At 36.3% G+C, this 11,240-nt stretch overlaps 1 protein-coding gene across 3 annotated transcripts; it reads right to left on the bottom strand.

Annotated features, from left to right (window-relative positions):
* Positions 1-2,155: 2,155 nt before the first annotated feature.
* LOC139141051 (pyridoxal phosphate phosphatase PHOSPHO2-like) lies at positions 2,156-10,211 on the bottom strand. 3 transcript variants are annotated; one of them, XM_070710622.1, is made up of 2 exons: positions 9,918-10,211; positions 2,156-7,976 (listed from the first exon to the last, which is right to left on the bottom strand). In XM_070710622.1, the coding sequence occupies exons 1-2, from the start codon at positions 9,922-9,924 to the stop codon at positions 7,222-7,224; spliced, it is 762 nt and encodes a 253-aa protein (XP_070566723.1). In that variant the 5' UTR covers positions 9,925-10,211; the 3' UTR covers positions 2,156-7,221. The 3 variants fall into 3 exon arrangements, with proteins under 3 accessions (XP_070566723.1, XP_070566724.1, XP_070566725.1); XM_070710623.1 differs by having other exon boundaries at positions 9,933-10,211; XM_070710624.1 differs by having other exon boundaries at positions 10,009-10,211.
* Positions 10,212-11,240: the final 1,029 nt, after the last annotated feature.

Genomic DNA, 11,240 nt, shown 5'->3' with positions numbered 1-11,240 from the left:
CTAGTACCTGTGATATGCACAAAAAGCCAGTTTTAGTCAACAGTTGCCAAGACTGTCAGGCAACCAGGGTAACATTCTGGACAAGTTACTCAGATATGTCTCATTGAAAGCACCATCTATACGTACCCAAACATTTAGTGTCGTCTGGCTTGCATGCCAGACCTTGAACCTGCATCAGCACTTGATTTGCGTCATGAACATGGATCCAAATATAGAAAATTATTTATAAATGGGGATTTTCAAGGCCTCTATGGTTAGTTGACACAGATATTTAAACCTTTGATTTACAATATAATGGTTCTCTGTCAAATTTGGCCCAAAAATATATTTTTGTCTTCGACCGACAGCCATGTTTGTCCATGTACAATATTACATTTTAGTTACCAGTGGTTTTAACTACCGGTAGTTGTTATTTCAAAAGATGCAATTTGTGGATGCCATGTTACATCACATGATGCAGTCTGCATGGGATTTTCTTCTCTGCCAATTCCATTCAACATTTCCAACCACTTTAATCTTCTCACCTCCATCTCCTAATAGTCCATGCTGAACATTTATCAGAATGTTTGTTTTCCAAAGCCTTTAGGGACTGGTCAGTTTCTTCAGCCGGGGGGGGGGGGGGGGGGGGGGGGGGGGGGGGCCCAGATGGATTATTTTGCTGACGTTAAAATGTGGCTGGACCCCCCCCCCCCCATTCAACTTTTGAAAATAGGGTGACCCCCCTGCACAAAACAAAGGTAAAACAAAACGTGGAATATAAATTGAATAATTCAGTATATATATATATATATATATATATATATATATATATATTATATATATATATATATATATATATATATATATATATATATATATATATATATATATATATATAATTTTTGGGGTATATTTTAAACATTCAGTCATTCTGTGTTTTAATGAAATTGTTGTCATGTCAGTTGTAAGATAGGAACTTAAAAGTGTCAATTCTAAAGTTTGAATACAGTATTTTTGATGAGCTGTATGCATTCCAACTCTCTTTATGCATAGCCAGATGTCCAGAACTGTTTACTGAAAGAAAGATGTGACTGTGAAATATTATGTTGTTTTCTAATACTGAATTCTCATAGAGAAAACAGAAATATCAGGAATTTGTCATGTTTTTCATATGAACTGCAGATTTCATAATGATTAGTACACTTTGCAAAACAGACTTTCAATTCACAGACAAGATATTTCTGACATATATCTGTTATATATTAATTTGCTGCGCCCGAAGGGCGCGCCGAAAAAATATTTAATATCCAGATATCTCTGATATATATATCTGATATATGCAAGTCATGCAGCTGCAGGGCATGCTGAAAAATATGTTCCAGACAAAATGACGCCGAAAAATTTTAGACATACAGATATCTCAGATATACATATGTCTGATATATTAAAGTTTTGCACTAGGAAGGGGCTCTGAAAAATATGTCTTATTATTATTAAAGTTACGCACCCAAAGGGCGCGCGGAAAAATGCAACTGAATGATGAAATTTGTGGCTGGCACAATGCATTTAATGCAAGTATGAGCCCGTGTTGAAATTGAAAAAAACATGACACCCCCCACCCCCCCCCCCCCCCCCCCCCTGGGCATTTCAAAAACATGGTGCCCCCTCACCAAAGTCAAAAACAGGGTGAGCCCCCCCCCTGAATCCCCCCCAGGCCGAAGAAACTGACCCTCAGTCCCTTAGGGCTGATTGAAGTCACAGGTTTGTAACTAAATATTGCATGTGCACAACATCAGACACTGCTGATGGAAATTCAGAGAAACTTTGTCAGTGATATATTCATTATGTGAATATATACTTATGTTCATCATAATATTGGCAGTCACCTATCAAGTTGTATTTTTATTGGTCTTGCACGCGTCTTTTCAAAAAATGAAATAAAAATTGTAGGACAAATATTTAATTTTGCATACTTACAATAAAACAATGACATAATTTCCAAACAGCCCTCTTTTACAAGTTTTTATCCCAACCTAGACAATAACTGTGACTCTTTATGGTCAGGTCTGTGCTACAAAAAATACAGCTTGGCCAGTGAAGATGAAATGTTTCATATTTCATGACTTGCACAACAAACCAAATATAGAAACACATACAGACAACCACTGCCCTGGGAGAAAGAAGACAAAAATATACTTGATGTTTATGCACTGACAATGGTTCAATTATTGATACAATCTTTTTACTTTTAGAAAGGCTTTGGATACAGCCTGGTAGCTTGACAATCAATCATGTTGAAAAATGACAATTAAATCTTGTTGTCAATGCATATAAAAATTCTCCCCACCTAATTTTGATGGCAACATATTATATGATGGTGCCAGACCCTTGTAAATATCTAAATCAAACGGTGGGACACATGTCAACCATATAGAGAAAGGTGACTTACTGGTAGTTGGTATGATGCAAAGTATGATGTAATTTTTAATTATAACTTCCCATTGTGCAACATGCTCTGAAAACTGATGGGAATTCTATGTTTTTCATTTTCAGAGAAAATTACACCCTGCTGTTTAGACATCTAATAATTTGCAATGTGATAATAATTTGTCAAATTTATTTTGTTGTTGTCGGTAATTATAGTTTTTTCTCCTTCCCCGTCACATATTGTATTAGACGATATAGTAGTGTAATAAAGTTATTCAAAACATCTAGATAGCTGTCATTTGCAACATTAAATAATTGTAAATGTCTGTTTTCTATGCATGGTTTCTAGCCATTTTGTAACAAGTGGTGTAAAAATCATATAAAAATACAACTAAATTAGTGTGGTGTAATTTTTATCTCCATGCAACATGCTCAGGAAACTGATGGGAGTATTATGTGTTCCAGATTTTCTCGTTTCCATAAACATCCAGACAGCTGATGTTTGCAACATTGAGCAATTGAAGGAGTCTCTGTTCTATGCTATCAAGACATTATTTACAGGCAGTTTGTTGCAAGAAGAGTAAAAATCATGGTCTCTACTGCTTTACTGGGAATGGAATGTAAAATCCCAGTGGAAGGGGTTACAGGCAATGATGGAAAAACATGTCATTGTTAAAAAAATTTAAATCTGCTTCTCTGACTACACAAATATTGACATTATTGGAAAGATAAATAAGTATTGAACACATACGGAATAAAAGTAAAAAAGTATGCATGCAATCTATTCTGAAAAAACTGAATTGGTAATAGCTTACATTACTGATTATACTTTAATCCTTTATAACCCACTGTTTTTTTAACAATTATCATTACTTTTTCATTTTAGTTCATCTATTTCAGGCACAGGCGAGGCTGTATTCAATAAAAAGACATCACTTCAGATTTATATCACACCACTGTCCATCTACTTGTTTTTGTCTCCATGGAGATTTGCCCATTGAGTTGTCTGAAGTAAAGATCATAAACTACCGGTACATACATCAGTGGTTCTGGTCTGTGTGTAAGCAGTCTTTCATTTGCCATGCTATGATTACTGTGCTAAGTCACAGCGGCCTCAGGCTGAATAACAAAATGGCAAACAAATTGACAAACAATACTGACAAAAGAAAATAAATAAATAAAAATGACAAAATATTAACTATGTCAATACAATTCAGCTAATTTGATGTGTTGACCAATTCACACCATGAAGACAAACATTTTGCTGAAATTTATCCTTGCAATTCAATGACGCATAAGGGATTGACCATTTGATCTTGGGAGGGGTGGCCAGGAATGGGTGAAAACTCTGCACGGCAAAGAATGTTCAATAAAATTTTGCAGCCGTGATGATGTTGAAAATAAACATATCAATGAAAGTCAGCCAAAAATGTGGAAATTTAGAAATAATGTATTTATGTTTTGCACAGTAAAAAAACTGTCAAAGTTTTAAATATGAAAAAAAAATGAATATTGGTATTCTACCCCACCCCCCTTTTGGATCTAATGATGCATCCCTAACAAGCTGACAGATTATGGTTGCACAAGTTAAATTTTACAGAAATGCAAACACCCATCAAATTCAGCCATTCTCATTTATTGATACATTAATTTGATATTTAAAAAATTCAGCTACACACACTTGCATTATTGGATTTAAGCAATTTCAGAAAATACATGTCATCCAAGTGTTGTAAATATTGACTTATAAATACAAAAAATGCAATCAAATTCCTGTTCATTTGTAAAAAGTTAAAACAGGAAAACTGCAATATTACTCTAAATGTTCTATGCATGCTGTTATTCTTGTAAAAACCAACTTACTACAATGTTTTACATTTACAGTAAATTTATATTTCAACTGCATGTTGACATAAATGTTTCATCTTTTAACAAACTTTGCAAGAACAGGGCTATCTGTAATCATAAAATATACCTTTTCTGTTTTGCAATTCATCTTTTGAATCTGTCTTTCAGTACTTGCAGTAAAGACTTGCAGGTAATCAGGGACAGAATGAGCAAGTGATAATACTGCACATCCATTGTGTGTATTCTCAACATATAAACTTGAACAAATCCTGGTATAGAAAGTATGTTTAACTTTTTTCACAAAAACCTGAAACCATTTGATATTACCAAAGCTATAAAATGCTGTTTTTCATCATAAATATGAGTGTACACATCATACACAATGGTGTAGACTTTCCCTCACATCACATCACATCAATTACCAGAAATAGTATCTTAGGTGTGGAGGGGGAGGTATGAGCAATCCTGAAATTTGGGATCACCAAATTCTTGCCTGAATTGGTCAATTTGCCCATTTTCTAGTGATCTGACAGACCAGGTAGAGCTCATGAAAATGCAGGATAAAAGTACCAATGAACAAACTGGGTTTGAAAACCGCTTAACCATTGAAAAGTACCTCAATACTGGGCCAAGGAAAACCTGAAGTTGAGTGGATTTTCTAACCCAAAACCTAGACCATTACATCGCTACAAATAGCTGACAGTATGCAAATTACCAAGAAGTGACATGACACAGACATATTACAAAGTCAGCTTTATGAAAAATATACATGTATCTCTGTGTCTATTGTCTTTATCTAAACATTTGCATATTAGTACAATCAAATTCAGTTACAAAACAAGAATTGATCACTAATGAGAACTGCATAGCCCTCATATGCATACCTGAGCAGCATGGAGTATGCATGCTTCAATGAATTATATTATAGACATGGTGATTATGTAATTTCATTTCAAAGTTGCTTCAAAATTTGCACAAATTGTTCTGTGCTTGTGGCATGAGGAGAAGATCGCTCACATGACTACTTTCAGCCAATCGGAAATTGAAGGTTCCACTGCTGACAAAGTTCTGTGATATCGACAAACAAGATGCAATGTGAAGAGATATGTTGGCCGTACACGATAGCTGACACTACTTGCAATACAAGTATGCATGGCAACAACAAGTACAGGCACACAGTTAATGTAATATGTCCATATAAAACAGGCCATTACTTTCCTCTCAATTAACTAAATAAATTATTTGGCAACAGAAAACCACATCACGCAGACAAACTGTTATGAAAATACAACCTCAATCATGTTTCAGTGCCCACATATTATAGGTAGGTGACATGAGGACAATGTCAGCACAGGACATTAAATCTGAACATTGGAATTGCGTGCAAGGGCTGTTATTTATTGTTTTGCCTGCTCTATTTCAGGGTTGAAGATCTAAACATAAAAATGACATGAAATGTGATAATATGGAAAATGCTGGTATTCATAGTGCATGGACTCAGATAAGCCATCTGGTAAAGAAAGATGTTTTAAAATACGCATACTACATACAAAATGAAATCATGTGATAAAAACGGGATGCATGTAAAGATACATCAGTAAATAGAAGGACGGTAACAGTGAGTTGTTGCTTTGAACCAATGCACTGACCGTGAACAAAATTTACAGCCACTTAAGTAAGGGCACTTTCTGGCACATTTTAGGTGTTTTATATATATTACATTTGTCAGACCGAATACCATGATAATGTGCTTTGAGGTTCGAATATGACTGTTTTCTATGCTATGGTATTGTTTTCAGGACCTGTGACACAGCAACTTAGCATTTCTTGTCTTTATGCACAATTATACAAATCACGCATAATTTGACATATTTGCAAAGGGCATGCCATTGTTTTGATGACCTGGTCAAAGGTTTCACCATGCTTGCTTTGCAGCCTGTCAATCAAGGATAAAAAGAAGGTGCTTTGATTTCTATAAAGCACCAGAGAGGGCACTGTGGACCACCGTCCCTCCACAAAAGAGGGACCGTGTGTAAACCAACACATGAAGCAATGCAATGTTGTGAATTTGGCACTTTGCTTCAAGTGATTCAGTCTTAAAACGAAATTCATAACATTCCAAGCACATCAAATGTTCTCCAAAGCTTGGAAAACATGAGGGGTGGCCACTTTAAAAAATCACTGCAGAATTTGCATATTCTTTTGTAGTGAAAACATGTTATTTTGTTTAGTTATTGACATATCAATAGATACTTCAGAAAAAGGAGTGGTGTCATTCTCCTCAAAATCCTGTCTGTGAGAGCCGTAGTGTCTGGTCTCAGAAAACTGAGATAGCTGAAAAACAGACAAGGTTATACTAGTTGTACCATGGCATACAGAGTGAAGCATGATTTGAAGGCCACATATATGTAGTTTATAAACTCATGAAATAGTTAGATGTATCAACAAAAATTAATCAAAGACACTTCAGTTTATATGATTCAATTTGACAGCACACTGTGAGGAACAACCAGTGATCATGAGAATTGGTATTTCAATGAAATGCATAAGTCCATGTTAATTCACATCAAGCACATAAAAACACAATTGAGGGATCATTTTTGTAACAGATTTGATCATGGTAAGGTCACTTGTCAAGTATAGCACCACTTATGAATGGCTTTTAGAATTTTAAAGTTGGTCAACTGAATATTACTGGTAATACCAGAGTCCTCTATCATCTTAAAGGTATACATGTACAAATTATTGAAGTTAATTGGTTTTATAATTAATAAATGTTTGTTTGGGAAGGGGCATGTTGTCCAAAAACCTAATATGATAATTAAATGATGTCTACTCAGAGAACACACTTTTATTAAGGCACATAAATATTCCAACACAATATCAAGCTGACCGCCATAACGGTAGGCTTGGCTGTCTGTCTGTGCATGTCCTTGATTGTGTGCATGCTCTGTGAAATTCAACATTTCAGATCAAAGTCTTTAAAGTTTTTACAATTTTATCCCCAGATTTCCAAGGAATGACCTTTGCCCTGAAAACCTTCCCTTCATTCTTTTGTCTTTTTATCTTGTTGATTAAAGAATGACCAATCCTGGGAAATACAAAATCTTTTTCATGGAGAGTAAGACTTGGGCAGAAGTCATTGCTACCATCACCAACGTAGCAGATGTGACTGTAATGAACCCCACCCTGTTCCTGTCCCTGTATGTACTCCCGCAAGGCTCTTCTCTTGCAGAGATTCTTGGGACAGGAGTTGAGTGGACAGTCATGACTGTGGTAATGCTTGATTTTCAAGCATCCACTGTCGTCAAATTGTGATGGGTTGGTTATTACGTGTTTGACGGATTCTCTCAGATTTTCACCTTCAAGGCAAGCATCGATGAAGACTGCATTGGAATCTGACAATATTATGCAGTCAATGTTGTCATGTTCTGATTGATATCTTAGCAATTCTTTCATGCCAGGCGTGAAAGACATCTCTTTGATGCAGTCTACAATTTGCTTTGGAGTGATCCCAAGGCTGTGCATAAAGTTTAGTATCTCTGTCAGATAGTCTCTCCAACTGTTGTGCTGCTCAAAGTGATTGGTGATCTCTTCAGGCACTTTTCCACCAGGCAGAAGTTTCCAGATCCAGGTGTCTGTATTTTTATCCATGATGGTGTGATCAAAATCGCATGCTAGGAGCACTCTGTTGCCAAGTGTATTGGATGCCATCGCACAATCTGTTATGATATGTGAAAATACAGAGAATAATTGAAAGAGTGATACCTATAATAAATGTTTGCATGCCTATCTGTCTGTCTGTCTCGGCCTGCATCGTCTATCTCTGCCTCTCTCTCTCTCTCTCTCTCTCTCTCTCTCTCTCCTCTCTCTCTCTCGTACCTCACCTATCATGACTGAGCCTCTGCACTAATGTGATATAGGACAAAAAGTGTTAGAACGTGGCTTGTGTGATAGAGCCCTGTCATGTGCACTGATATAGCTCGCTATCATGTTCTGGAATCCTGAGTGTCATTTCTGCGTGTACCACTTCATTGCGTAAATTTGCATGGTAATTTCTGTAGAGCAATGACTTTTGAAAGCCTACAAGTACATTATACAAGAAAAGGTTAAACAACACTATCTTCGTTTTTAGACGTGAATTTAAGTTGACCTTCAACTTCATGTAGCATCACGATTGAGCAACAAATGGAACGTACGTTTCACTGTGGCACATCTAAATCAACACTTGACTGCTTCAGCTAAGTTTCGAAAACAAAAGTGTTTGTTTGGTGTGATAAAATTAATAACACAACCTAGCACAGGTCTTAAAGATCTTGATTTGTTGCCTGCCCTTGGGCTGGTGCTCAAAACAGTAATTGATGATACCCTTGCCTTTGGCTCGGGCATCATCAATATTACTGTCATGAGCACTATAACCCTCAGGCAGGCAACAAATTGTGATCTTTAATACCCTTCCTAGCGTGTGATATTATATATATATATATATATATATATATATATATAATATATATATATATATATATATATATATATATATATATATATATATATATATATATATATATATATATATATATATATATATATATATATATATATGTGTATACATACAACATATATATATATATTATGCAGGGCTCGAAATAATACCTGTCTGCCTGTCCCGGACAAGTGAAATTTGGCCTGGGACAAGTATAGTTTTGAAAAGTACTTGTCCAATTTGACAGGTAGATTTTTCATCCTGCAACCACTATTTCAACCTATTGACTACAGCAAATATTCATGTTTTAAATTTATGTACCTTTTATAATTTTGAAAATCATTATTTGGATATTTACCTGTCAGAAAAAAGTAAAAGAAAGTTTGATAATATCTAATCACTGTTTACAGGAGGCAGCCATGTTGATTTATCTAAGGTCACGTCTCAAATCTCTTAGATTGGGAGATTCTCAGAGCCATCTCAACACCGATGGCGCAATTAAGCCATTTTGCATACAAAACAGACGTGAGTTTGTTGAATTTTCCCCGATTCACTCATTGTAATTCTGTCAAAAACTTCCTGTCAAACTAATTAAAAATGACATTCAATTTCTCTGGACATTGTCTCAGGTGAGTTGAAATTAGTATAGTTTCTTAAATAAATTATGCCATTTTGGACAGGTACTTTTCTCACTGGGACAGGCACTTTTTATTTTGACTTGTCCAGTGGACAGGTGGTTGAAAAAAAGTATTTCGAGCCCTGGTTATATATATGTTATATATATATATTATATATATATATATATAATATATATATATATATATATACTTATTTCCGACCCAGTGATGTAGGACTACTTCTGACTATATATGTACATAATGCATCTCCTTTCATAGTTATACCCAGCAGGAATGGTTGGTGGTCTGGTCATTTACCCAGCAGATATATTCTTTTGCAGGGGACAGTACCCTGCAGGCGGGCCTGGCCTTTTGGAGGACTCATCTGTTTGCTTGGTCACAGACTTACTAAATTTAGAAACAATATGGTCCTCTGAAATACATTACGATATGTCGTAAACCGGACGTTGACCTTGCACATATTGAGTCGAATGCCAGGAACACGCACGTGTACACATGTCTCGACCTTCGATTACTTGTAGAGGTCACAAAGAGACACGTACAGCACATACACGTACCTAGGCTCCCAATGTCGTGGCCAGTACAATCATAGACTCCTACAGTTACTGCAGATCTGTCGCTCTACAATATTACCTTGACTGTGTGTGTTGGGGTGCTCGATGTCGAGGTATTACTTGATGTTCAGTGGGAAGACTGCCCCTGCGGCGTGCGCTCTAGTTGATTAGTACTGTTGCATGTCACAACGAAATGAAGGAACCACCATGGCTAGTATCACGTTCCCGTTCAAATTTCTGCCGATGGCTGCGCTGACACCGCAGACCAGCCGGACTGCATACAAGAGTGAGCAACATAAACAAGTGCATTGTACTTTTCATTTTTGAGGGCGCTGTTCACCATACATCATCGCATCAACCAGTTGCATCACGCAGTACCATCTCAAAAATCCCCCCACTCATCCTCATCCACACACACACACACACACACACACAGCCGAAGCATGTATGTATGTATGATTGTATTATTTAATGTATGTAAGAGTGAGTAAATGAAGAAAGACAGGAACCAGATAGACAGACATTTTAATAAGAGATATACTTTAATACTCCCAGGGGAAGTGGTACACCGTACAAATAATGTGATCCATGCACATTACCATGTAAAATTAACCTGCCTCATCAGCAAATAGCAGCATTATTGCATAATATTTGACGTGATTGCGAAAGAAACTAACTTCCAAATATGCCCACAAAAGAAAACTAAAACAAAATGAGAGTTCAAGAGGTGAATGAAATAAAATGGTGGTTACGCTGTTTATTTCTGACCATGTGATTTCAATTTCTGATCTTTATTGCAACAGACAAGCACTGACCAACCAGTAGCTTAGTATCATTACGGTAGGCAATACTGAACAGGAACAAGGAGGGAGATGTAAAGAGGGGTTGTTGCCCGATATAAAGCAGCTGCATGACCTTCTTGCGGAAGCAAATTCAGCATTTAATGCATGTCCCTATAGCTCACCAGTTTTGTAGCACTTACTATTTTCGAAACACCTGACATCACTTCTTGGTCTTTTGGCCAGAGGTCCATATATCTTTCTTTCATGAATTTGACTTTGTTTGTGTACCGTCTATTTACTGTCTGTTCTGTGTCTATGTTTACAACTATTGTCTTACAAATTTTGACCTAGTGTTATTGGATTATGGATTGGTATGATAGCGATTATTTTCCTTCATTTTTATGAAACTACTTTGGTCGCGGTCACCCATTTCAGTACAGCTGCCAATTTATGGACAAGGGATGTTAGGATATATGTCCTGCATAATAACAGACCCATTGTATGGCTCCCGTATGCAAAGCTGCAGATG

The sequence above is a fragment of the Ptychodera flava genome, chromosome 9 (assembly GCF_041260155.1).
Source record: "Ptychodera flava strain L36383 chromosome 9, AS_Pfla_20210202, whole genome shotgun sequence".
Classification (NCBI taxonomy): domain Eukaryota; kingdom Metazoa; phylum Hemichordata; class Enteropneusta; family Ptychoderidae; genus Ptychodera; species Ptychodera flava.
Note: the sequence above shows the minus strand (reverse complement) of the source record. Positions and strands in the feature narration are given on the sequence as shown.